Consider the following 26227-nt stretch of genomic DNA (forward strand, 5'->3'; position numbering starts at 1 on the left):
TTCGTGGGAAAAACAAGCATTAAGAAACTGTTGAGCCTTAATTCGTTCTTTTTGCTGCTGTGAATTGACTCACAATACTTAAATAAACAATTTTCCTTTTTAAATAAAGTTTTGTTATGCGCATAAAACCATGATGTACGAATACACACCAGATTTAAGGTCTCTTTCAGAAGATATTGGCACACAAGAGTACCCTTTTTTTTACATGACCAATGGACAAAATGACTTGTGATCTCATAAAATTTACGGTGTGTTTCCTAGCATAGTGTTGCCAATTATATATATATGAGATATGTATAGAGCTTGTGAATGGTTTTTAATGTGACCGCTGCAGCGTATTACATACGAGAGCTCCAGCGGCGCCTTGAGATATCTGTCATCGGATACACCACAGTTGCCAACCGAGAACGAATTGGGCACTTGCTAAAAAACGCATAATAAAAAACGTGATGCGTAGACTCATTCATAGCGTTCGGAAAAAAATACAAAACTGTCTGCTCCGTTCAGGGGACAAGGCTCACGGTGCGGCTAAGAAATTGAAAATGTTAAATTGCGGCTACAAGTGACTTGAAGCTGCTTAACGGTGTAACGCCGCAGTTGGCGGGACGATGGCATTGCGATTACCCGTACCTATTGTCTTATCGACTTTATCTCATAGTTTTTTGGGTCGTGTTTTAGAAAACTAAGTGGCACCTGAACACTCAGCCTTGTAGTGGCAGCAAATGCCGTCTGCTATGGATGCTCCAAGGCAGCCAGAAGTTAAGGCTTTCCGATCTATGGTCATTGGCGTCATTCTCTAGATTCCTTTTCTCTGTTTGTAGCCTGATTTGCGCCTTCCTCTGGCAGTGAATCGCATATAGGTCGGCCCCCAAGTTTGGAGTCCGCGGTTCCCAGAAAGCAAGTCGACCAATATGCTAATAAATGCCGTAAGGCGCACGGGTTAGTGACAAGGGCACAGTTTGCACAACACCGTATATCTTGCGCGATATACTACAGGAAAAAGATGCAAGTCCAAACCAGCCAGTTTTATTGCACATGCGAAATCGCGATTCGCTGCAAGATAGTGAGGCCAGAAGTGACAACGATTCCTAAAAATGGTTTGGATATTTTGGACGTTTAAATTCATTATTCCTGACTTTGTTCCAGACGAACGAAACTCCTCTCAGCTGGACGTCTTGCTGTCATTAAACTACGAGTTTTGTGCTTAAATTTAATCAAGTGCTATGTTGCTACAAGTAATCTAAAGTAATCTATCCTCAAGCATTGTGTCTCTAGGTTCCATAATAAGTGAGCAGGGCGCCTTCGCTTCAGGCACGAGGGATCACGCCCATGAACTTCTCGCATTTCTTCTCGCAGGCGCCGTAGGTGCGGAAGTTGTTTTGGTTTCCTCCGCATCCACTGTACACGAATTGCTCGCAGGACTTCGTCACGGTGTTGTAGAAGAAACGCAGCATGTGAGCTAGGCATGGCCCCGAATCGACCGGATAGTTGCACACTTCAGGCGGCGAAACTGCAAAAGGAGGAATTCGTGTAGTCACTAATTCATCCCATAAGTGCTCCTGGCGACTTGACAAAAGCATACGCCCGACGAAGGTTAAAGAAAAAAGAACAAACAGTCGTGTTTCTTTTTTCTACAACCTTTGGCGTGTGTATGTTTTTGTGAAGTCGCAAACAATTACAATCGCCAGACGGGACTCCCTCGAACCGCGGATTTCATAAGTGTAGCTTGTTACAGGTTACCCCTTCTTGGTCGCCTGCGCTTTTTAACGCGATAGCGTTAACGACCTCGTGTTGCAGAAAAGCCGGTGTCGGCGTTGTTGGCGTTGTCCGCGCTGTAACACGAGAACCACCTAATAAAAAATCTTGTGGAGATACCGGGAATCGAATTTTTTTCAGATTGGGAGGCAAGCACGCGCAAAACACGCTACGCAGGCTCGTCGGTACGAACTGAATAGAAGTAGACCTAGTGAATGCGTTGTGGTCTTTGACTCCGTGAAGTGTTTTTTTCTCGGCCTCTGATTGTTTAACCGATCCATTTCGCGCTTTGTAGGTGATAGTCCAAAACCTCAGCAGTGCAACGCCGTCCCAGAGAGACTCGTACTGAGAATTTAAAATGACAGCGCTTCCGTTTACAACGGAAGGCTGGACACCTATTTGAGAAAAAAACGCCGTGCTGAATGGGGAGGGGGAGTTTGGCGCTGGTTCATTTGGTCGACAGAATACGTTATAAAGGGGCTTTAGTTAGAGGTAGTGAGTGGGAAGAGTTGCTTACTGAAGGTGATCGCTAAATGGCGGCGAGCATTTTCTAGTACGCGAAAAGCAACTTACACGCTTTCTATATGTGTGTTATACAAAATGCTGTGTTCAAGAGAGCCTGCACGTTGCTCTTCTGCGATAATAAAAAGACAGCTCGCCTAGCGAATGAACTAGGTACATTCTGAAAGGATACCCAACAAACATTGTCAAGTTCGCGCCTTCGGTAGCTTTTGTCGTTATAAATATGCTATATCAACAGCAAGATGCTATCACGAAACTGATGAGGATAGTTTAGTTCTTTGGGTTTTTTGTTTGAACTTTGAGAAAATAACTTCGAGGCATTCTAATTTTTCAGAATAATTGTGAATACACCAATAAGGAGAGGTGTTTTAACACGACGACTTGACGCATATGTACCAACTGTAGCTGCTGTAAGCAGATGAGTATTTCTGACGACTCCCGCAGTGAATCACTCTGCTGTACTTGGAGCAGACACTGAAAGAGGGCGTACTGTGGCATGCGTAATGATCGATATAATTAATACGTAGCTGCATACCAACTAGCGGCGTCACGATTCGCGTTTCATAGGATGGACACACATCGGTAGCGAATATCCTGAAAATGACGCTGCTGTACGTCACGACTGGTGTGGCGCAGCCTCCTACAATTTCGTGAGGCTGGTCAGAGTGCATACGAAAATTATTTCAATCAATCAATCAATCAATCAATCAATTTTATTTCTGCCTCAAAAAAGTGACAGAGGAGCTGCAGAAAAAGCTGTCATAGACAGCTTGACTGAGCCGCAGCCCCCATTATACCGGGCAGCAGTGACAGGCAACGAGAAAAAATAACAAAACAAACAAAAGAAAACAATTCAGAGAAAAACACATTAACACAAAAAAAAAACTACCACTAGATTGTACATGTGGGCAATTTACATGTTCATCCAAACATCATTGCATAAGTATCTTTCAGCAGTACAACAAAAGCACAATGAATCAAACAATACAAATTAAACAAAACAAAAACACCTCTTAGTGCAGTTTAAAGAAAAAAAAAATCATTTTGTAACACAGTCTATGTATAAGCAACGCAGCTCACGATTAGTACAGGTAGACAAGTTGAAATTGGCAGATTTGTATGTGTTTAGAAGAGAAGGAAGTCTATATTGCAGGCGCTGTTTACCGGTATTTATGCGTGGTGTAGGCACCAACCAGGTTTCAGGCTCTCTAAAAGGGTAACTCGCTTCTTTTTCTTTCAAATTTGCCAGACGTCGAATATAATTTATGTTATTTTTGGTTTCAAGTTTAAAACGCACACTCAGTCGATATTGATATAAATCAAAGATTTTGATTATGCCCGTTTCACGAAAGAACGCTTTGCTGGGTGCTCCATAGTCCGCATTAAAGACGTAGCGAAGAAACTTTTTTTGCAGAACATAAATTTTTTGTAATGAAGAATACGTTGCAGTGCCCCATACAAGCTGGCAGTAGTTAATGTGGGCACAGAACAGTGTGTTATAGAGAAGTAGTTTAATTGATTTAGGAAGAATGTATCTAATGCAGCCAATCGTGCCTGTTACCCTGGCTAACTGCCGGACAACATGATTTGTGTGATCTTCCCAAGACATGTGCGAAGAAAATACTGCACCTAGGCATTTGAAGTGATCAACTATTTCTATTTCTCTCGAGTTAAAGGTAATACTATCGTGTGGGGTGATCGGTTTGTTTCTTGGTCGAAATATTACAGCTTTAGTCTTTTTTTCATTCACGCGCATATAGTTTGATTGTGACCATCTTTCCAGTGTGATCATTGTTGTGTTGCACATTTGTATCAGGTCATGAATGTTGCTTCCGGAGAAAAAAATGCTAGTATCATCGGCATATATGATAAACCTGACATTTGGGTTAATGTTCACAATATCATTAAGGTAAATGTTGAAAAGTAGGGGCCCAAGTATGCTTCCCTGTGGGACACCAGAATAAATTTCTTTTATTTCTGAATATGTATTATCTATGTTGACAGTTTGTTTCCTTTTTGACAGGTAAGATTTTATTAGTTCTGCAGCCTGGCCCCGAATTCCGTAGTGCCATAGCTTCTCTAGAAGTAACTTATGATTAACCAAGTCAAATGCCTTTGAGAAGTCTATGAATATTCCTATTACGAGCTCTTTGTGTTCAAACTGTGTCAGAATATATTCTTTTTGCTCTAAGAGTGCTAGTTCAGTAGACTTGTTTTTCCGGAATCCGAACTGATATGGTGTGAGCAAGTTGTATTTATCTAAAAATTTATTCAGTCTAGAGTGTAGAATTTTCTCCAATGCTTTAGAGAAAACAGGCAATACAGAGATGGGTCTATAATTACCCAAGTCATTTCGGTCTCCTTTTTTAAATAAAACAGTTATTTTAGCAATCTGCATTTTTTCTGGGAATACTGATGTAGCTAAACAAACATTAAAAATATGTGCCACAGCTGGAGCTATAATATCGGCTACATATTTTATGGGCTTTATCTGGATGTCGTCAATATCTCGACTGCTGCTATTTTTTAGGCTGAGTATGACCGATGCTACTTCATCCGTCGTGACAGGTTCAAGAAATATTGTATTATCGTTATGAAAGTCTAAGTAATCGCATGCATTCCGTGCAGACCCATCCGTTTTTTTTTTCGTGAAAAAGTCGTTGAAAGCATTTGCCAGCTCTGTCCCTGAAAGTTCTTTATCATCGATCTTAAGATTCCGCACTTGGCCATGTGACTGGTTACGGTGCAGCAATGAGTTTAAACGGGTCCAAACCACATCATGACGACCCTTCTTGACGTCTAGAAATGCAGAGTAATATTCTGTTCGTGCTGATCGCAATTTCTTTGTTAATTTATTTCTAAATTCTTTAAATAACCTCAAATCTTCAACTGAACGTGTGGTTAGAAATGTTCTATACAGCTTGTTTTTCATTTTTATTTCTTTTCGTAACTCATGGTTGATCCATGGTTTCCGAGTTTTTCGTGAGGCTTTATATGTTGTAGAGGGAAAATACAATTGGTATAGTTGTTTGAAAATACCAAGGAACTTATTATAAACTTCATTAGCATCATTGAGGTGAGCTATGTGGGCCAGGTCAACTTGTTTAAGAGCATCGCGAAAAGCTTTCAGTGTAACACTGGTTATACGCTGGTATCTAATACCTTCTGGCTCTTTCAGTGTAGGGGTTGGCTCATTCATGCACAAGAACACTGGGAGGTGGTCACTGATAGAACATGATAAGGCACCGGTCTCAATTTTTGGATGGGCAAGATTGGTAATGAACAAGTCTAAAGTGGATTGACTTCCTGTTGTAACTCTGGTAGGGACTTCTATTACACTAATGAAACCATTTGAAGCCAAAACAGTCCTAAATTCTCTCGTAGAAAAATTGTTACTGCTCATGTCGATGTTGAAATCGCCTCCAGCAATAAGCGTATAACCTCCATCAGCTACAAAAGACAAAAAGTGTTCATAGAATTTAAGAAAAACGGATAAATCTCCACTGGGTGGGCGGTAACAGACAGAGTAAATACATTTCTTTGCGCATAATGATATTATCTCGTAGTCCGGCGTAACCACACTGTATGGGTTTAACATTTCGCCAGTTACATTTTCATTCAGAAGTAAAGCCACTCCCCCGCCACGCCCAACGGGTCTGTTGAGATAGTAGGTTTTGTAATTGGTCATTCTGAAAACATTGTGCGCGCTGGTGCTCCATGTTTCACTCAGCATTATCACTGAAAACATAAACCGAAATTCGCTAAAAAATTCATCTAGCAAGACCATTTTATTTTTTACTGAGCGTGCGTTAACATGTATAGCTTTAACGGATGCGGATGAGAAAGAGGAAGCGATGTGGTTCAAGTCATGCGGAAGGTGATACGGGCACTGTGCCATTTTTCTTTTCCATTTTCCTTTAGTACTGAGCTTGCGCAGTGCTACGTAAGCTGGTCCAGATCGCTTGCTCCTTTGATATGTATTGCAGTCATTCCTTGATCTTTACGAACGAGAATTTTCCCATTCGTATACCAGACAAAACGATAACCTGTATCTTTTGCCTTCTGCTTCGCATTTCGAAGCAAGTCTCTGTGATACCGTGTCAGGTTTTCCTGAATGACAATGCTCGGTTCATTATCTTTTACTTTGCTCCTAGCGTTCAGCCACGAATCTCTTGTCGTCTGTCTGGTGAAACGAGCGAGTATTCCTTGCGTCTTATCCCGTCGGGCAGGCAGTCTGTGTATTGTTTGAATGTCTGCTGTCGTCAGGGGTGGTACTTCAAGCTTCGGGGCGATGTCATTTAACAAAGTAAGCAGATTTTCATCGGGCAGAGCAGCAATACCGTGTATCTCTAGATTAAGTTTCCTGCTTCGGTATTCAAGATCATTAACATCTTGTTGAAGTTGCGTTTGCACAACTTGCGTCATGTCATCTTTTTCTTCTAGTTCTGCTACTCTTTTCTTCAGTACCTTGATCTCATTGTCCTGGCGGGAAACATGTCTTTCAAATTCATCAAATTTCTTAGACATATGTTGGACAGATTCTTCCATTTCTGCCACCTTTTTTGTTAGCTCTGGCAAGCTCTCAAGTTTCTCTAGTATAGAGGCAAGAGCTAGCTTAACATCTAGTTCTGATTCACTGTCTGCTCTACTACTCGTGTGCGACCCATTTTCCCGGCATGTGAGGCAGCGCCACGCTTTCTTTGAAGCATTGTTTTTTGCTTTAAAAGATTTCTCCGTCACCCCCGCACATTTACCGAAATGGTAAGCGCTTTGGCACTCCGTGCATGTCACACTCGGCACATTGACATGAATAGTTCCCTCGCAGGACGAACACACACTAGACATTTCTTTTCGTAGGCGGACACTTCACCAAACGACATAAAAGCACGCTTCACCAAAATACAATGGCAGCAGTGGCAGCAGCAGCGACAGACACAATGGCATGAACCACAAAAACTATGACAATTCAACGTAGTGCTGCACTAACCTGCAACAAGGGCGAAGCGCGTTACCGATGTAGCCGCGTCGCTGCCGCTGCTGCCAAGTGACCGCTGGTCCGATTGCTTGCGTTTATCTTGCAGGGCCTTCCGGTCGGCGTCTGCGCAGATTGTCCCCGAAGCGTGCCAAACGTCCGATGGTTGAGCTTGATGATGGAAAGGCGTAGCTTTGGCGTAGGCATAAGAAGGCGTACAGCAGAAGCGGTTGCCGGTTCCTAGCAGCAGGATCACTTGAGAACGGGGAGCTCGATCTGCAACAAGGGCGAAGCGCGTTACCGATGTAGCCGCGTCGCTGCCGCTGCTGCCAAGTGACCGCTGGTCCGATTGCTTGCGTTTATCTTGCAGGGCCTTCCGGTCGGCGTCTGCGCAGATTGTCCCCGAAGCGTGCCAAACGTCCGATGGTTGAGCTTGATGATGGAAAGGCGTAGCTTTGGCGTAGGCATAAGAAGGCGTACAGCAGAAGCGGTTGCCGGTTCCTAGCAGCAGGATCACTTGAGAACGGGGAGCTCGATCTGCAACAAGGGCGAAGCGCGTTACCGATGTAGCCGCGTCGCTGCCGCTGCTGCCCGAGGTAAGTACATTGCTATCTACTTGACGCCGTGCAGATTGTTGCGCGTGTCTTTCAAGTATAAAATGACACATCGAACTGCATGCGAGTGTCTGTTCAGGGGCAAAGAAAAAACACTACGTAATAATTGCTTAATACTTCTCAGCTGATGGGCGTAGAGATGAAAGCAGCGTACGCTGTTAAAATAACAGTGCTTTTCACCAACATTTATTGTAAAATAACTTGGTGCATTTGTTTCTCGGCTGCAGCCTCTCCGGATACCCGACAAACGTCATGAGTGACGGATAATTTCTCCATAGATTGTGAACAAAATTTCACTGTTGATATAAGAAGAGTAAATGCGCGTTAGAGAGGAGACCTTCATAACAATTTCGCGACCAGGCCCTTAACCACGCACAAGACTCCTTTACTGTCTGTTGAACTGCCTCTTCGTGCCCTAGCAACACATCATTAAGAGCAAAATGTTGCCGAGAAAAACGCACTTACACAACCAGAGTGGGACATCAAATGCGGTAGTGACTTCAACTGATCCTTGGTCCGGGGACACTGCACGACAGAGTAACACAATGACGTTTAGCGCTTCTTTTGTTTTCGTTCACCTGCGGCTGGTTGCTGCTAGTGCCCAGTATTATTCACTACTGCGCGGGATTGGTCAATATACAAGGAATGAAAAAGGGAACACGAAGAATACCGTTATGAGAATATGACCAAGGTAGACGCATTCCGAAGAGTGCATTGCAATAGCCCGTTACGATATTTAAATACTTTTATGTCACAGCGAGTAAGAAGCGGAGGTGAAATAGGAGGAAAGAGCAATCGACCGGGTGGCCACCATCGCTGGCATGTAACCCTAAAAGCAGTCTTGTTTTCTTGAGTAATTACGATTGAGCTCCTCCGAGTATTGCCGGCCTGGATTTGATTTTAAGGTTAGCCCGCGGCAAGTGAAACGAGTAGCCAAATATGCAGAGTCTTATGCAGCGAAACGAAGTCGTAAGTGCCTCTAGGCCTTTGAACTACAGCAGTGATAATTAATCAGTGCGAAATAAAAGTACTGTGCGCTCTACAATGGTCTGGTATGGCAGCAGAGCGACTACCACCACTTAAGACAAGCCTCGGGGTGCAGGTGCATTGAGAAGCTGACATATCGGTGATATTGACTGAATAAGAGGGAACGACTTGAGCAGGACACGGTTCCATTTCTAAGACTCGCTGGTGTCGCATCACTATACACGGCTACTCCTGCAGGGCATCTAAACCTGGGCACACCCTGATAGATTTTTCGCAGTCTAAGGCGCCTATTACTTGGCCCATATGTCGGTTATGGCTCATATATGGCTAACATGCTCGTTTTTGGTGTGCCAAACATACATGGTTTTCTTTCCCAATACTTTTCACAATCATCCAGACAACAGTAGTTGATAATGATTAGGAACGTGAGCCGGTGATTACGATATTGATATTGAGAGTTAAGTCTGGCAATGCTTTTATAGCCCAATCAGAGTTATTCTCGTTCTTACCCCAGCACTTGTTCTTGCATTCCTCGATTGTCACGAAGTTGTTTCCGTTGGACAGACAACCGCCGTAGATGAACTGTTCGCAAGTCTTCAAGGAGTTGTTATAGTAGTAACGAGGGAAGTAGCCGGCGCAGGGGCCGGTGTACTTCGGCTTCAGGCAAGCGGGGTCAAGGTGCACTGAGGATGTTAATTACGCAAGCGCGTGTTAAACTTCCAATTTCTCAGTCATCGTCTCCGCCACTGCATTTTTCCGACAGCCGTTGTGTTTACTAGGGTTGTGGTCAGAAACCTAGGTCAAAATTGTAAGTGCAATTTTTGCTAGAACAATATTCCATCCGGAGGATACGACACTGCAAGCAAATACAATAGTCTCCTTGAAAAATAAATTGTGCTTGACAGCTTGTTTGAGCCTGCACATGGAGCGCATGCCCAAAATAAATTAACTTCATCGACATTCAGTTTCTAGCGAACTGATGGCGGCACCTGGATAGTGGTTACAGCAGCACATGGTTTGGAACAAGCTGCTTCCAACTATTCAAGCTGTCGAATGATCAGAAAAAATCCTAATTTATGAAAAAACAGCAAAAATCATTAGCACTTCGTCCATGTAACTTGGCGCCTTCTGCTGAATGCTGATTAGTGCTACGCGGTTTCGTGTCTATGCCAAATTAGTACAAAGTGTAACGTAGAAAATAACTGCTTAAATGAGTTTTTGAAGATTAGTGTTTCCTCGAAACACTACTTAGGTTACTGTTCAATAATAACAGATTTCTTCATTATGAATTTCTGCGTTCCTGACGCCATCTGGAGTACTGAACCGAACACACATACAATATGAAATGAATCCATTTGTACAGAGTGTGAGAAAAAGAATTGTGTCCCCTGTTATAATATTGTCACGAAGTGGTGACTGCAATCCGCGGAACAGAACGAAAGCGAAAATGGCGTCTCAGCAAAACTCTTTATCTGGGCTCACTTGCGCCCACAATGGACTAAATCACTCAGCGGCGGCGTGGAAACAAGCGTGCTCGGCGGTCGCCGATCAGAAAGCCCGCCGCTGTTGGCCGTGCTCAATTTAAAGCTGATAGCGAACTTTCCATATAAAGCGTACAAAGTTACCAGAACATTCTGGAAAACATAGAATCATGTCTGCCTGGATGCAATCAATCGAGATAAATCTGGTCGAGTCTTGCACCTGGAACAAAGGCGACAAAGCGGCGTGCCGGCCGCTTTGGTGAATGAACAAACACTGCAAAGATTCGCGGCAATATGACATTTCTAATAAGTAGTTACAGAGTTACGAAAACAGTTCCACGTACCATCTTTCTTTACGAGGACGGGGTTGCCATGTGGCAAATCTTTCAGGCCAGCAGAGATAAAAGAGAAACATAATTTCGAATCATAACAAAAAAGAATACTACAGTTTCACTCAACATCTCAATCATATTTAGAACATAGGCAAAAACCTCAAGCTGTTATTTACACTTCTCTGTAACCATCAATACAGAGCATAAAAAAAAAACGCTGTGAGTATTTAGTATTGCATATATTCAGTTCAGGCAATAATCTCACTGAAAGGTTTTTATGTTGAAGAGCATGAACTGACGCGGCGACATATTCCTGCGGAACCCAAAGAGTACAGTAAGCATGTGCTCTAGCACTGACTAAGCAATGCGAACAATAAGAGGGCGCATATACTTAGGCATGCTATGCTCACGCGCACCGTGGCTGGCAAAATTCGTGAGGCGTTGAATACCAAAAGCTTCGCCAAAACGTACAAAAGTTTCTTTATTTCTCACCCCTCCTGCGTGAAATATTTTTATAATCACTGATTATCTGCGTCGCATCTTTTCTATCACTTGCAGTAACACCTGGATGGACAAGTTAACTGTGATCTGCATAACTGTAGACTTAAAATAAGCCACCGTGCACTCGCCTTTGTGTGTATATTTTGGTCAGTATGCGTGATTGGCAGCTGCAAAAAAAAATACCAATGTATTTCGGTGTATGTGTGTGACTATTGTGAGATAAGCGAGGAAACCACCATGTGTGACGAGCTGATGTGTATATATTTATGTAAAACGTTTCAGGCACGTATAACGGCAAATATCTATGCATGCCTTGATTGCCTGGCGTGTGAAATGTTTGGTGTGGCACTGTGCGCAATCATTCAGTCTGTATGAAAAAATTTGATTTGGCCCTCGCTATTTCTTTTAGACCGGTGGCCCTCAAAAGAAAGCTTGCCGGGAATGGTGTAGCATATTCAGGAAAGACTTCAAGAACAAGGCGGTGACAAGAAGTTGGACTGACGTCTACTATGGAGGGACACTTAACCATATGGTTAATGGCCAACACTAAGAGCCTGAGCCTAATCAAGTTTCTTAGCGAAAAATAGCCTCCACAAGCTTCTAAGGAATATTTTCAGCCCCATATTATGCCACATGTCAAGTCCTCGCAATAGAAACAAAAACGTGTTCTAACTAAACACGAAAGCCGGAGGGATGCTCGCGCACTTTCTTAGCCGCTGCACCAGTGCTGTAAAGACAGCAGATACAAATGAACTACAACGGTTCAGCTTGGGTTTGAAGTAAACCGAATCACGCAAGAAGAAACGGCGAAGAAGCAGGAAAACAGCCCCGGTGCGAAAGGACGCCGACGAAAGCCACGACACAAACACCGTGTTCTTTGAAGCGGCCCTGTTTGGCCCTGTTTGGGAGCCCTGCTGCCCGCGTGACAGCGTCCAAATGTATAAGAATACAAGCCGCCAGTGGCCCGTACGAGAACATCGGAGGCAGAGAGCCGGGTTCTAAAGAACTTCGCAACCTCGTCTCAAAGTAACAGCTGTCCTGCAATTTTCACATATTGCAAACCGGCTTTCTCGGCATTCGTATGCGCGAAGGACGGCGACTTGGAATAAGGCAGGAGCGAGCACGAACTCTCGAACAAGAGTGGTATCGATGACGAATAAACTTAACTGAAACGTGGTTTTGTCCGCATAGCTAGTGCTCATCATTGGTATTAGAATGCATGCAGTCGGCAATAATTTTTTTTTTCATAGGCGTGGTGCGGTTGACTGGAGTGACACTGAGAAAATTCTGGCGTCATGTGTGTGAAGTCTCAACCCTCCAAAAGCATCAACCGAGCAGGTCCCTCTCCATCACATGGGTTCGGAACCTCCCAGGTAGGAGGCAGCCCACTCACGCACCGCTACCCTCGCCCTCCCTCTCTATCCCACCCCTGCCAGCACGTGCCCTGCACCGCGTCATGACGTGATGCCAGGTGCGCCACTCACCACACAGCCACACACCTTCCCTCAGCACAAAAAGTAGGTGTAGTTCGTGAAGCCTCACCTCAGAGTAAAAGCATTCACTTGGCCATAAAATTTTTAGGAAGCGTGAAATCAAACGTGAAAGAGGAAAAACACGACAAGATAACCAGGCCAATGTTTGCTTGGTTTTTGTGGAAGGACAATACGAGGGGGAGCTCTGGGGAATTCGGGAGTTATACGTGGCTCGAACGGCAACATGCGGCTTAGGTATCAACTGTGCGGTGTAGGCGATGAAAATGGTGAATGTTTGTGTCGTGTTGTAACTTGTGGCATCACTCAACAGGCGATCAGAACACTGGCGAGGGCGGTGTACGACTCTGCAATAGGACCAGAGAAGACAGCAGGAGAGCGAAGAAGACAAAGTGCGGTCAGTGGAGACGTAGAATGCGTGGCGTTTCTGCCTATGCTCTTTATAGACAGTGCATTCTGTCTTATTCCAAACCTGCGCTGCATAATCTCGAATTTTCGTAAGGGCAAGTGTTCTCCCAGTATTTCGCACTGGACATCGTTCAACTGCATTCACCTGTACACAAAAAAGGCGGCTGTATTGTGTTTCAGCGCCACCCGGGACAGTGTCGGCTGCACATAAATGAGCATGGTGGCTGAGATGCTACGAACCCCGTCAGGAATAACATAAAATCAATAGTGACATTTTCGGGCACCGAGGGCAACTGCCTTCTTTCCGGTTTTATAAGTATTGCGGCTGCGATATAACAGGCTCACCAAGACACTCTACCCAGACCCACGCGAAAGCGGGATCCCAGCAATACGTATAGAATTACGCATGGCATTCAAAATAATCTGGCACGCCTTCTGCATAGGATAAGATCGGGCGTCACTTCCATGCGGTGGTAACTACTTTCAATGATACTGTCCAGCTCTTCAGTACATTCATGTTGTCACGTGACTAGCACCGTGGACATTGTTAACGTGTTGTGTCGTGTGTAGACGCACGTGAGTCTGGCGTGGGCAGCTTCCTTGGCGGGTTGGAAAGACAATCCAACAAAGCAGGCCTGTCAGTGAGTGCTTCGCTGGTGACATGCAAACCTCTCCAGTCCACGCCGAAACTTCTTCGTTTTACTGCGCCGCACAGGTGTCTGTTCTGCACCTCTATTTTTTCCGCATCATCATCTTTCATAATATTATCTATTCTCTTTCCCTTCCGCACTGACAATTTTAGGGACGCATAACGATCCCTCAGGCCGATCTCTCTACCCTTCCTTAAAATAAATATCTCTTCTATGACTGCCTTCCCATGAAATCTACAGCATTGATCTAAGCGACATTCTATAATTTCACCGCGTTGTGATCCTTGACTATTTCCTGCTGCTCCTTCCAGCTACGATATAAGTAACTCCTGCTATTTTCATTAGCTAACATTCTATTATCATGCCGCCTCACGTTCCAGCTGTTTTTTTTTACATTCCACAGCTTGATGCGCTTTCGTTAAATTGCACGGCGTTAGTTGTCTCCCAAGTTTCTTCCCAGTTGGTGGAGCAAAATCAACGTACAACCGTTATGCTCCCCTCGTATGAATAATGCTACATTTAGCTTTAATCTCTGCGTAGTTTTGTCGTTTCAAAGCAAGCGCGAGCAACTGCTAGATTCTAGAAAGTTTCTGTAGTGCAAGGTTTCTTAACGGGCCGTATGTGTAGGCTACAGCTTGTTGGCTGTTTGCATGACGCATTGATATTCATGTAATCTGAGTAGGTACCAAGGTTAGCCACTGGTATCATTTTTGTCAGCCTCAGCGAGATCCTGTGGAAGACCGATGCTCCCACGTAATGTTTGGCTTGGTTTATGGGGGTTTAACGTCCCCAAGCGACTGAGGCTATGAGCGACGCCGTAGTGAAAGGCTCCGGAAATTTCGACCGCCTGGGGTTCCTTAACAGTGCACTGAAAGCGCACAATACACGGGTCTCTAGAATTTTGCCTTCATCGAATTTCGACCACCGCGACCGGGATCGAACCCGCGTCTTTCGGGTCAGCAGCCGAGCGCCATAACAACTGTGCATCGCGGCCACATAATGTGCGCAGCGAGCGACATTCATGTAACTGACTTGCGATAAGACTGTCAAAAGAGAAACTCAATGCAGGTACTTCCGTTCTATGTGCGAAAGCACAAACATACCCGATAGGAAGCACTGGCTCTAGCTGGATAGCGTGCGTTACAGTGGTTGCGTTGGCTTTTGGTAAAAGGCACAATAATATAAATCACAGGCAACTAACCTCAATTTAAGGAATTCACTTCATCGTAAGCTCACAGTAACGCTAAAGCTTTAGGTTTGATTTTAAAAATTGTCCGTGTTACTGGTTGTTACGAGAAAAAAAGTTTTCATGAATGAACCAATAACGCAGCAACGCCTTCTGGTCACCTAGCGTCGACCTCAAGTTCCGTTCCTCTTTTCTGGAACTTATAAATTTTCACCTCCTCCTCTCTCCTGATCGTGCCTGGACTACTTCGTCCAATAAACAAGGCGTACTGTGAAATAAATGTCAAATTTCACTGAACCCTGAAGCCACTGCCACAGTAAGAATGCTGTCAGTCTCTGCTCTGTGCAGTTGTAATGACTATAGATATAGGGGTCACGTTTTCAGGAATACCTGGCAGCGATCTATTCAATTAGTTTGCTATCACGCGAAGAATGACAAAGAACACAACGTTTGGCTTTTTTTGCGTGAAAAAAAATAAACGCTGCTGCGAAAGGTCGATCTGAAAACATGTTTGCCTGTTCGGTTTACCGTCACCAGGAAACCGATACGTGCTTGTCTTTGTAATGACTTATAGCCCTACAATGTGAAATTAGGCAACCACATTGTAAAAATGAGAGTTTAGAGCAATATTTTTGCCTTCTTTGTTACAACAAGCAATTGCAGAACGCAAAGCTCGGTCTGTTTCTATTTGTGCAATTGAAGCTGTTCTAATAATTGGGGCGGCAGATTCTTTAGAAGTAGTGTTTTTTTTCATCTGTGATCGCTAAAAATTTTCTTTATCTCCATAGGCGCCCAGTATTTCAACTTTGAACAGTTTCGGAACTGGCGTTGGATGAGGCATAGATATAACGCTGCTCTTGGAGTGTGCGAAATCTATATCGCTTTGAAAATTCTCAATCCGCGACATATACGTACGATTATTTGTAAAAAAATCCGCCATTACTCCCACTGAAATAGCAGAGAGCAGGCATAGTGGCGCTAGCCAGCCGCTTTCCTGAATTCATGGCAGCGGTATAGTAGAGGAATAAACGCTGATGGGAATGTGAAAAGCGCTGAATTTGTCCCTCATTGCAATTTCCACATTTTTCTCATCTTAATGTGTCCATTGGCCCATTTGCATACTATTATATTTATAGAGTGTGTTTCAGTTTGTACGCAGTCAGTATTCCGTGCGCCGCCGCGGTGGCGAGTGGTTATGGCGCTCGGCTGCCGGCCCGAAAGATGCGGGTTCGATCCCGGCCGCGTCGGTGGAATTTCGATGGAGGCGAAATTCTAGAGGCCCGTGTGCTGTGCGAAGTCAGTGCACGTTAAAGAACCCTAGGTGGCCGAAATTTCCGGAGCCCTTCACTACGTCGTCTCTCATAGCCTTAGTCGTTTTGGGATGTTAAACCCCCATAAACCATAAACCAAATCAGTATTCCGTGCCTTCTTCCTCTTCACGTTGCTGCATATGCAGCCGCGTATTCAAGAGAAGGCAGGTGTAGCACGGCCTAGAAGGCAGTTAGGCGGGCGGATGAGATTAAGAAGTTTGAGGGTATTGGGTGGCCGCGACTTGCGCGGGACAGGGCTAATTGGACAGAGATGACAGAGACATTTGCCCCGCAATGGGCGTAGTGAGCTTCTTTATGATGATTCCAGTATATTCGCAGGTGCTGCTTTCGGTTGTGTAAGTATCCACACTGTCGTGTGAACACGTGCGCTTACGGTACGAAGTGCGCATGCTCATGTTTGTACCTGGCTTTATATAAGTAGCTCCTTGTCTGATAATAAACACACTTTGTTTCCTGCCTCCCGGCGTTGACAGGTTGTAAAGATAATAGAGCACTACAAATGCGACGAAACGAGAGCCTCTGCCCGTAATCCTTTCCCGAGTCTCGGCGTTGTACAGCGATTGGCATATTAGGGAATGAGGAATATTAGAATGAAATATGAAGATCCTACATTACCTGGAAGATCACTCTTGCAAACTATTTCGCACATTGTCTTGGTTTCGTATTTGTTGTCGCTGCCATCGCAGCCTCCGTACGTAAACATTTGGCACTCGCGAAGTGTGACGTTGTAACCCCACATGATCGCCCTTCCATTGCAGGGTCCCTCCTCAGGTCTTGCGAGACATCTGCGCTCGTGATCGCTGGTAGCTGGCAAGAAAGGAATGCATTGAATAAGCATTTATCCAGGAAGGAAAGCTCTGCAAAACTGAAGTGAACTTCGCCACAAGGCTGACGCTACACTGATACAGTTGACGTCGTTCTGCCTAACATAAAAAGCACTGCGCTAAGTCCGGCAAATATCTAATGTACCTCCGCCTTCTTTATGCTTTACATTATGTCCAGAATTGAGCTGAAAAAGACTGCTGGGTGCTGCAGTAAACAATCTAGTAGCTAGCATGGTAACATGTCTACACACTGCTCTTTTTCAGTGTTGTCTTCTCCACGCTTATTACCTCTTTTACTGGAGGTAGCTATTACTTATTATCTGATCGCTGTCGTTGTGCTTCACTAAGCCAACGCCATCATGGACTGTACCAATGAGGCGACGTCGTATCAGCATGGCGTTCATTTTCAGCCGCTGTGCGCCACTAAAGATGGCTGAAGAAAACCCGCTGGCGAAGCGTGGCAAGAGACGAATGCAAAAAAGAGGCGCAAACAAGAACGCTATCATACACCTTAGATAAAAAAATTGAACTCAAATTAGAAAGCCATATTAAACAGCCAAAAGTGGCTGCCTATTCAGTGCAGCTGACAGGTCGTTTTGAATACACAGTCAATCATTTTTTAGCTTTCTTTCATTGCATATGTTTTTCTAACATTTCACTATCACGTCACTATTTTTCCAAACATCTTTCTCAGACGACGGTTCCCTTGCGCTGTGATCTGTAATCTTTGCCCAACAGCTAAAGTCTTAAAGAGGAGGGATAGTATAGCAAATAAATAAGAACAATAAAAATTGCAAGTTCACTGCGAAACGAAAAGCAGTGCTAATAGATTTTGCTTTCAGTGTATTAAAAGTTACCCGTAAAGTAATCATAAATGGATGTACCACTTCCAAATGATTGGTGCACGCTTACGAGACTTCCGGCGCGCACACCAATGTCCGGCAGGCACACATGTCAGTGCTGCGTACGGGCGTGTTGACGCATCCTGTCGCGCGCAGAAGCGCTGGTGGGAATGCGCGTAAACCGCACATCTCAGAAGAGTGTAGCTTGTATTCGAGCTATGTGATTCACAAATAGAACGCTTTGCGGGCCGGCATTATGACGACTAGATACAAGTTAAGAAGGGAGATAGAAGAACGGGCGACCCGTTTTCGCGCCTATTACCAACTAAAAAGTTTTTTTCTTCACTTCATGGAGCACCACTAGATATGGATGGTAGGAGCCCATCGATGACAAAGTGATGACTTAATGAAGAACTAGATGAGTTTGAAATGGGGCTTAGCAATCACTAAGCTGACACCGTTCTTCTGCTCTCCATATCTATCATTGCTTACGTATTTTGTGCTTCTTCAAGTTCCTTTTTCTTGAAGTGAAAATGAACCTTCAGTTGGTAGTGTACGCCTCACCGTACTGTTCGTTCCTGTTTCGTCCTTCTCACTCCGTGTCTAGTCGTCACAATGCCGGCCCGCAAAGGCTTCCTTCACGCTCCGAAGAGTACACGAAGTCGTGTCTTAAAGGACTACAGACACCTAATTTCATTGCGCGTTTTCTTCCGTCAAACGATGTGTTAAGCACTGGAATACACGGATTACAAGGTAGCATCACAGTCGTCGTTTGGTCGATGAAACCGGAACCAAAGCGTGAAGAAGAGATTTGAATTCTAATTTATTTTCCGGCCGTTCACGAGTACCAAATGGTGCTCCGTGTATACGAATGTCAACCACATCGTTTGGCAGAAGAAAGCTCGCAAGCACAAATTTGGTGTTTGTAGGCATTAAAAGGGTAACACTCACGGGCACAGCTAGCTTTGCACTCCTCAAATGTCACAAAGTTGTTCAGATTCCCCTTGCAACCACCGTAAAGGAACGACAGGCAGGTGCGCTCTTGAGAGCTGTAGTAGTAACGCGGAAAGAGTCCACGGCACGGTCCTGGATCCACATACGGCATGCAGGCGAAGTTCCTTTGGGCTGGAATGCACAAAACCAAAGATTATGTTAGGCGGATACATCTCTAAAATCGCGCACGTAATAACAACCGATACCTTATAGCCGGAATCTTGCTTAATTGGAGCTTGCTAGCTCCAAAAAACGGATCCATTGCTTCCATTGGTTCGAAACCATTGATTTTAGTAACCATCAGCCATATGGTGTAAAACATACGCCATATGGAGCCCTTTATATATTCTTAATGCATTTTGTCCTAAGTATTCTTCGGCACCAATAAGGTGCAATAGGTATCGATAAGAGAGCAATTACTAATTAGCATCCTCCTGAGCGGAACCATATGGCTACATATGAAAGCCGCACAACTTTCTCAGGAGCTTTAATATGCATGGAAATTTCATCCTCTTACGAAAATCGCACTCGGCACCACCGGGTCTCTACCTGGGTAGCCGCACTGAACTATCTGGTTGGTGTAGCAAATGACAAGGAGGGAGCGAATCGAATAACTTCTGGCGGAAAAGTTGCTAGTTTATTAGATTCCGCAGTAACCGCCAGTGCAGAGTGGACTACAATATGGGGTAATAGTGTCACAGACTAGAAGATAAAGTGGCCAGTGGTGTGGCACGAAGCATTTGCGCTAGGCCCGCCCCCATTAAAACATTCAATCGCCATCTGTCATGTAGTCCTCGCTTCATGTAGTCCGCCGTCATGTAACATTTGGTGTGAGGAGCAGGTCATTAATCTCCATCATGGTCCTGGAGCTTCGGCGTTCTGCGTGTGCCATGGTCGTCGGTCGTGTGTTCCTTTCCGCACCACCCGGATGTGCCTCAGCCCACCAGACCAGAATCAACCATGCCGTTCACCCCACCCCGACCAGAATACACGACAACGTCACGACGCCGCCGCAACTTGAACCAATAACCTAACCGACCCTAGAAGCCGGCAAGATGTTCGAACTCAGCTTCTGCCTAGGCCGTTCGGTGTGTTCATGGACCTCGGCCATCGGCTCAATACAATCTAGCTACGGCTCGGAAGCTTCCTGGACCTGCGCTCATCGTATCATCTTCGCAATCTCTTTCAACGTGACGGCAACCCCTGCATCTTCTTCCCTTCTATGTTCATCTCTCCTGTCACGCCCATCGTCACGTCCAGCGCTTCATCTTCACTGCCATTCTTCTAGTTCGCACGATCGGGACGATCGCTCGGCGGCCCCGGTTAGTGTCACGGACTAGAAGACGACAAAGTGGGGAGTGGCGCGGCACGGAGCACTCGCGTTTGGACCGCCACCATTAAACCATTCCTTCGCCATCTGTCATGCAGTCCTCTCTTCATGAGCTTGCCGTCACGTAACAATGGTGACTGTGCTCAGGTTGATGCCAACCAGTAATTACTCCCTAATTAGTAAATATTACGCCTTATGGCAATTAAATTCAGACATTTTGCTCGCCCTAATGCTCGATTGGGAGAGCTTAAAAATATTTTGAGCACCCAAAAAAACTAATTGTGGGGGTACGCGGTCATATGTGGTGAGAGTTCGTCTGCTGTGTTGTACATTTTCGAAACTAAGCGCCGAAATTGGCTTATGAAAACGTTCACGTGAAATACAGAGAAATGCAGCCAGCCCCTTATTCACAATCAAAAATAAGTTGGCGACTATACGGGACACAACCCCAAGAGGATATTAGAAAAATTGCTCGCGTAAAGGAGGTCGCGGCACCAACTGCCTAGAGCTAACTGGACATAAATCGGTCAGGCCTTTCTAAAACAGTAAATATTGGACCAACTTATTAAGGTCATAACTGTGATGTGGACATTTGTATTGGACACAAGAGATGTTGAAGGCATTGTAAAGGTTCAGCAGTTCCGAATATTCTTGTCATTAAATAATCGTAAGTGTTGAATGAACGCTCCATTACACCGCTACACATACTCCGGAAAACACATCTGATAGCGGCCACTTCCATAAGGCTGCGAATTTAAATCAAGCATAGCGAGTTTCTAGACGGGAAATTAGGTCGCGACTGTTTCCCACTCGTTTCGCCGCACTTCCTATTCGACCCGAAGGCGATGGCGAAGGGGCATCTAACAGGAATATCTCCGACGCCATGTTATTAAAGCTTCCGGACTAAGAAGAAATACAGGATTGTGCGTAGATGGGAAACCATACAATGCCACTATGGTAGTTAAAGAGAGCCGGGCGCCCGATCGACTATTATTAACTTCCTGACCCCCTTCCCCCGTTTTCGGTTTTTAAGCGCTCTTCGAAAACGTGCCCACGCGCAAGGAGCACAGCGTTCGAGGCATTTTTTTTTCTAATTTTGCGGTCTTTTCTTTCTAGGACGTGTTTAAATGTAGTATTACCCAAAGAACAGCCTGTCTAATGTGGCGGCTTCCAGTTCACCATTCGGCTTGCATTTTTTGCCCATGAATCTAAACTGAAGTTACTGGGCAAATGACAAAGCTCTGCATCAAGCTGCATCGTTCGAGTTGATTGTTTTATGGCACAGCAATCTTTTTATATTTAACTTTCTTTCTCTGACAGTCCTACGCACTTCCATCACCCTTCGCAACAGCTGCCCTGCAACATGTTCCATCGCCGCACCTCGCCGTCACCGCAGTCGATAAAAATCAACGCCTTCTTTTAATCGCATGGGGCGGTGGGCTATGTCCTTAGATAAGCGCTCGAAATAACGGTACATGAACTCATGCTTTTTGAGGGCCTATTAATTCTAAAAGAAGCCTCTATCCAACCGGAACAACTTCACCGCTGCCCAGAAGTAGCACGTGGGTCATGCTAGACTGGTACAGGAGGATTCCGAATTAGTTTCGACCACCTGGCGATCTTTAACGTGCGCTGAATAGGTAGCGTGTCCGCATGTGTTCACACTTTAGCACAAATAAAGCCGTCACGACCGGCATTCAATTCTGCTCCCTAGAGGTCCGCAATCGAAACCCCTATAAATGAGGCATCAAGGCAAATGGCAGCACTTAAAGCTACTTACCGATCGCGGCGCCACACAGCGCCAGCAGCAAAAGCAACTTCATGTTGCGTCTAGTCTAGGGACGTCCGCAGTGAAATAGCAGGCGGTCCATGAAAATTCCGAATGTTACAGAGCACCTGGAAGCCCTCCGGAGGTTCTTTGGCGGCCCAAAGATAAAAAAAACGCTTTCTGGGCTGTATTTTTAGGACAGAAAGGCAACATGCTCGGAAGAGCCAGCTATCAGTTGCTTCGAGCACAGGATTGCAAGAACGATGTTTACCACGGCAACTACCAGCTTTCTGACGCTGCGACGGGTTCACCCTTCGAAACCTGAGATGCGCGCCCGAAAGTCAAGCCGGCAGTCAACGGACGTAAAGTGCGGATCTTCGAGAGAGAGAGAGAGTTCTCAACCAAATATTGGAGCACACTGTCTTGGAAATTTGTGTTAAATGCATTGTCGTTTATGTCTCAGTGATGCAAGGTTATCACCCACGCTGATTCTGGTCTCATAAGCGCGAGACACAAGCCAGTGCAAGCCTACTTTGAGTGGTCTTGTATTCGCAACGTTAGGTATACAGTTATCCGGCATCACCTCTGGCATGGTTTTTTGACATGTGGTGGCGGCAATTGGACAGGCAGGAGGACACTGAGTTCATTTAGAAGGAAACCATTTTTAATTGGGTGACCTTGCCCCCCCCCCCCCCCCCTTAAGGAGAGCACAACTAGACGGTGTTCTTTTCAGTTAGCGGACGCAATGGACACCGAGAACAGAATGCCCATCACTCATGGACGCTATCCACGGATTCTTGCCATCTGGACCACACAAAAAGTTCGGGAGTTTCATCTTATAGTACGCCTACCACCACCATGGACTAATTCCTCCGCCTTTTTGAGGCGATCCGCTGTGTACACTAAGAGCTGCGTGGGCTGTGGAACGCTAGCGGCGAAGCATAGACAGTTGATGTACCAGCTAATCCACAAAAAGTCAGGGTAACTCGGAAGACCTGAAGACGTAGAGAGGGCTTGAAAGGAAACCGTTTATTGAGATAGCTTGATAACTCATACAGATAACAACTTTTCAGTGGTGATCACAGTAACAGCACACATGTGGCCGTCGGCGACCGGACGGCTGTTGTCTAGGAGAGCTCAATTTAATGGCGGCAGTGAGTTTGCGATGTAAGGCTCTTAAAACTGTCGCCAGCTATCTCGAAGCGCGACGAAGCTGTTACGCTTGATTATGAATCTTACTGACGACGTTTACTGCGTCTCGCTTCGGAAAAATCTAATAAGGATATGTTGTGTGGCAATAAACAACGAAACTAAAAAAACTGCAAAGAAACAAATTTTCGTGGCACTCAATATTAAAGGAAAACCCTTGATTCCTGCAGCTTGTGAACCAGAGTGAGTGAGTGAGTGAGTGAGTGAGTGAGTGAGTGAGTGAGTGAGTGAGTGAGTGAGTGAGTGAGTAAACTTCAGTGTCGGAAAAGAAGAGGTGGTGGGTTCCTAGAAAGGCAAGGTAACCGTCAGCTGATGGCCAACGAGAACCTCTTTGGCGCGCTCGATGGCTCCCGTCTGGACGGCGGTCTCCTCGCTACGCAGCACTTCTTCTCAGGCTTCTGGTGAGGGAGCTCGTAGAAGAGCTTCCGGAGGAGGATCCTCCGGGCAGTCCCATAGCATATGATCAAGATTGCTAGTGCCACTGCAGTGGATGCCGGTGGGACCAATTAGGTCAAGGTAACGGGGGGGGGGGGGTAAATGTACTTTACGTGTACGGGTAGGAATGGGTTTGGAGTCTTCTCCAACTGATCTGTTCCTGTTTGGAGAGTGACTTATGAGGTGGAGGATTGATTCTTCTAGACAGTCTATTGTGTTGTGTAATTTCATGGCATAAAATTATTCCCTCCATTTCGGGTTCGTCGGTGCGAGAGATTACCGAACAACAGACAATACCACGAGCGGGTTGGTGGGCTGCTTGATTTTCAGGGCTCCATGAATGGGCTGTAGTTCATGCGAGCTCTATATCTCTGTCTAGCCTAATATTCTAGAAATTTTTGCACGAAGAAAGCAATGTCGCTGCCCTCTACAATGCACCCTGTCGTTCCCAACGCTCCAGAAGTCGGCCGCACGCCAAGTTGGCTTTGAAGTGTGCAAGATTGTTTAACGGAGGCGCGATGTTCGTGAACGTGTGGGAGGGAGCTCTTAAACCTTTCTCTGTGCCTGTCTAAACGTACTAAATGTCTTATATTTGTCGCAGAGCGTGTAAGCCGTGTTTTTTACAGATCATGTTCCGCGCCTTCTAAAATCTTGTTTCGCACCTATTAATACTGCAAAATTTGCGTATCAAGTTACGCTAAGAACATATGTATTATTTAAGCACCGTGAAAGTTAGCCAAACGCACGCTATGCGTTTGGGCTATTTCTAGAGCCCAGCAACCAGAATACATTCCTAGATGTGGAGGTGTGGGGCGTAGAAATGGGAAGTTTGAAGAACTTGTCTAAAAATAAGGGAAACGACTTGTAGCACTGCTAAGCAGAACTGGTGGCGATACGTGACCTAAATGAACCTTTTACAGTAACAATGAGCAAGCTCTGAGGCGGTGTCTGAACGATGAGGGGCGGCCTCTGCATGCTTGGTGAAGTGGTAGCACCGGCAGCTATCGCAGGATTGTGGGCCGCGCGAGGAAGGAATGGCGTTCTTTAGATGTCAGTTGTGAGGAAGGACAGGGGCTTGGTTGGAGGAGGAGTGGAGGAGTGCACGTCTTCCGTTTACGACTACGGCATAGCAGGCGCAAGTTACATGTTTTGTAACGCTTGTAACCCAGCCAGAACAAGCGGCTGTGCATGCGTTCTCGAGTTTTCTAGAAACCCTGGTGGCCAGCAGTGGAGCGACCATGAACTGGCTCAAATGGTCACGCATGCAGAAAGAGGATTAACTCTAGTGTTCCCGGCGGCGTTTTTATTGCGCGGAAACATTAGACATTGGTGTGCCCTATGAGCTCAGATACTCTACTTTCGTTAGGCATTCTCATTCCTTGACGACTTCTGCCAGATAGCTGTGGCCCCAGAAAGCAAACTACCCAAGAATGAATAATCACTTTGGTGACTTTCAGCAGCATAACGAATACAACCGCGAAGGAGCACCACAGGTATATCAGAGCACGCGCCTGGAGCGTCTGTAGGGTGCCGCGACGCAAGCCCAACGAGCTCATTGAAAGTTAAGCAACAGCGCTATGGACATGCAGCGTGGAACGACTCACGGTCACACCAGTCGTCTGTACGGGACCGAAGCGTGCTTAGAAATACCGCAAGCAGGCCAAGCTGTATATTGACAATCTTAGCCAACCGAGGAGCCTCTGTGAATTATTGTGGCTGGCTGTGGAGCCTAAGGTCTCCGGGCTCAGTTCACGGCTCTGTAATTCGGCAATAGCGACATGCAAATACTCGAGTCTACTAAGCGATAACAGCTCTCCTTATAGGGCCTGGGATGCCGACAGTGTTCCGTAGCCTTGCGCTACAGCATCCCTCCTAAAATATGTGCATCTTCAGGACATTAAATTCTACGCACTTTACTGTGCTACGCTCATACTTCATGCATAAAGTACAGCTATCAGAACTGTGAAGGTTTAGCCACAAGCGTAAGGCAAGGAATATGGGAAAGTGTAATGTGTAGGGGAATAACCAGCACTATTAATCAAATGTAGTCGCTAAACTGCAGTTAAAAGAATTTTGGCTTTAGCAATGTTTGATAGAATTACTAAAAGACGAGGTGGCGAATGTAATTCGCTGCTTGAATAATATAGTTGACATTAGCAAAGAACATAAATTAATTTGTCGAGTGGCCCAAATAATCATGATAGTAAGGACTGGGCGATTGGTGACATGAACAATGTCGCTAAGAATTTATTGCAGTGGTGTTGAAAAACAACGGATATATTGTGCTTGAAAAATGACTCGTCACCTTGAGCGCAGTGGAAACAAGAACGAGTGCAAATGTTAAAATAGTCTAAAATAATAGCAATGTTAGCAACTTTGAAGCACACTTACATGATTATAAGCGTTCTTTTATTATAGTTAATAGAGTTATTGATAGAAATAAAAGAGGCTTATTATCGAAACGGGTACTCGATATTACAGCATGTTAATACCATTCTTCATGCTACAAAGACGTGCAGAATGTAAAAAATTGTTCAAAACTATGAGAAACATTAGTTATCATTGCATAAGATTATCATTTACAACATCTTGTTTAT

At 45.2% G+C, this 26227-nt stretch overlaps 1 protein-coding gene across 1 annotated transcript; it reads right to left on the reverse strand.

Moving 5' to 3' along the window:
- Positions 1 to 1307: 1307 nt before the first annotated feature.
- Positions 1308 to 22041, reverse strand: LOC144134143 (papilin-like). Its single transcript, XM_077667113.1, has 8 exons — positions 21999 to 22041; positions 18847 to 19020; positions 16845 to 17036; positions 9360 to 9533; positions 8329 to 8388; positions 7265 to 7786; positions 5674 to 5727; positions 1308 to 1510 (listed from the first exon to the last, which is right to left on the reverse strand). The coding sequence occupies exons 1-8, from the start codon at positions 22039 to 22041 to the stop codon at positions 1308 to 1310; spliced, it is 1422 nt and encodes a 473-aa protein (XP_077523239.1).
- Between the last annotated feature and the right edge of the window lie 4186 nt (positions 22042 to 26227).

Source organism: Amblyomma americanum, chromosome 5 (genome assembly GCF_052857255.1).
Source record: "Amblyomma americanum isolate KBUSLIRL-KWMA chromosome 5, ASM5285725v1, whole genome shotgun sequence".
In the NCBI taxonomy this organism is placed as follows: Eukaryota; Metazoa; Arthropoda; class Arachnida; order Ixodida; family Ixodidae; genus Amblyomma; species Amblyomma americanum.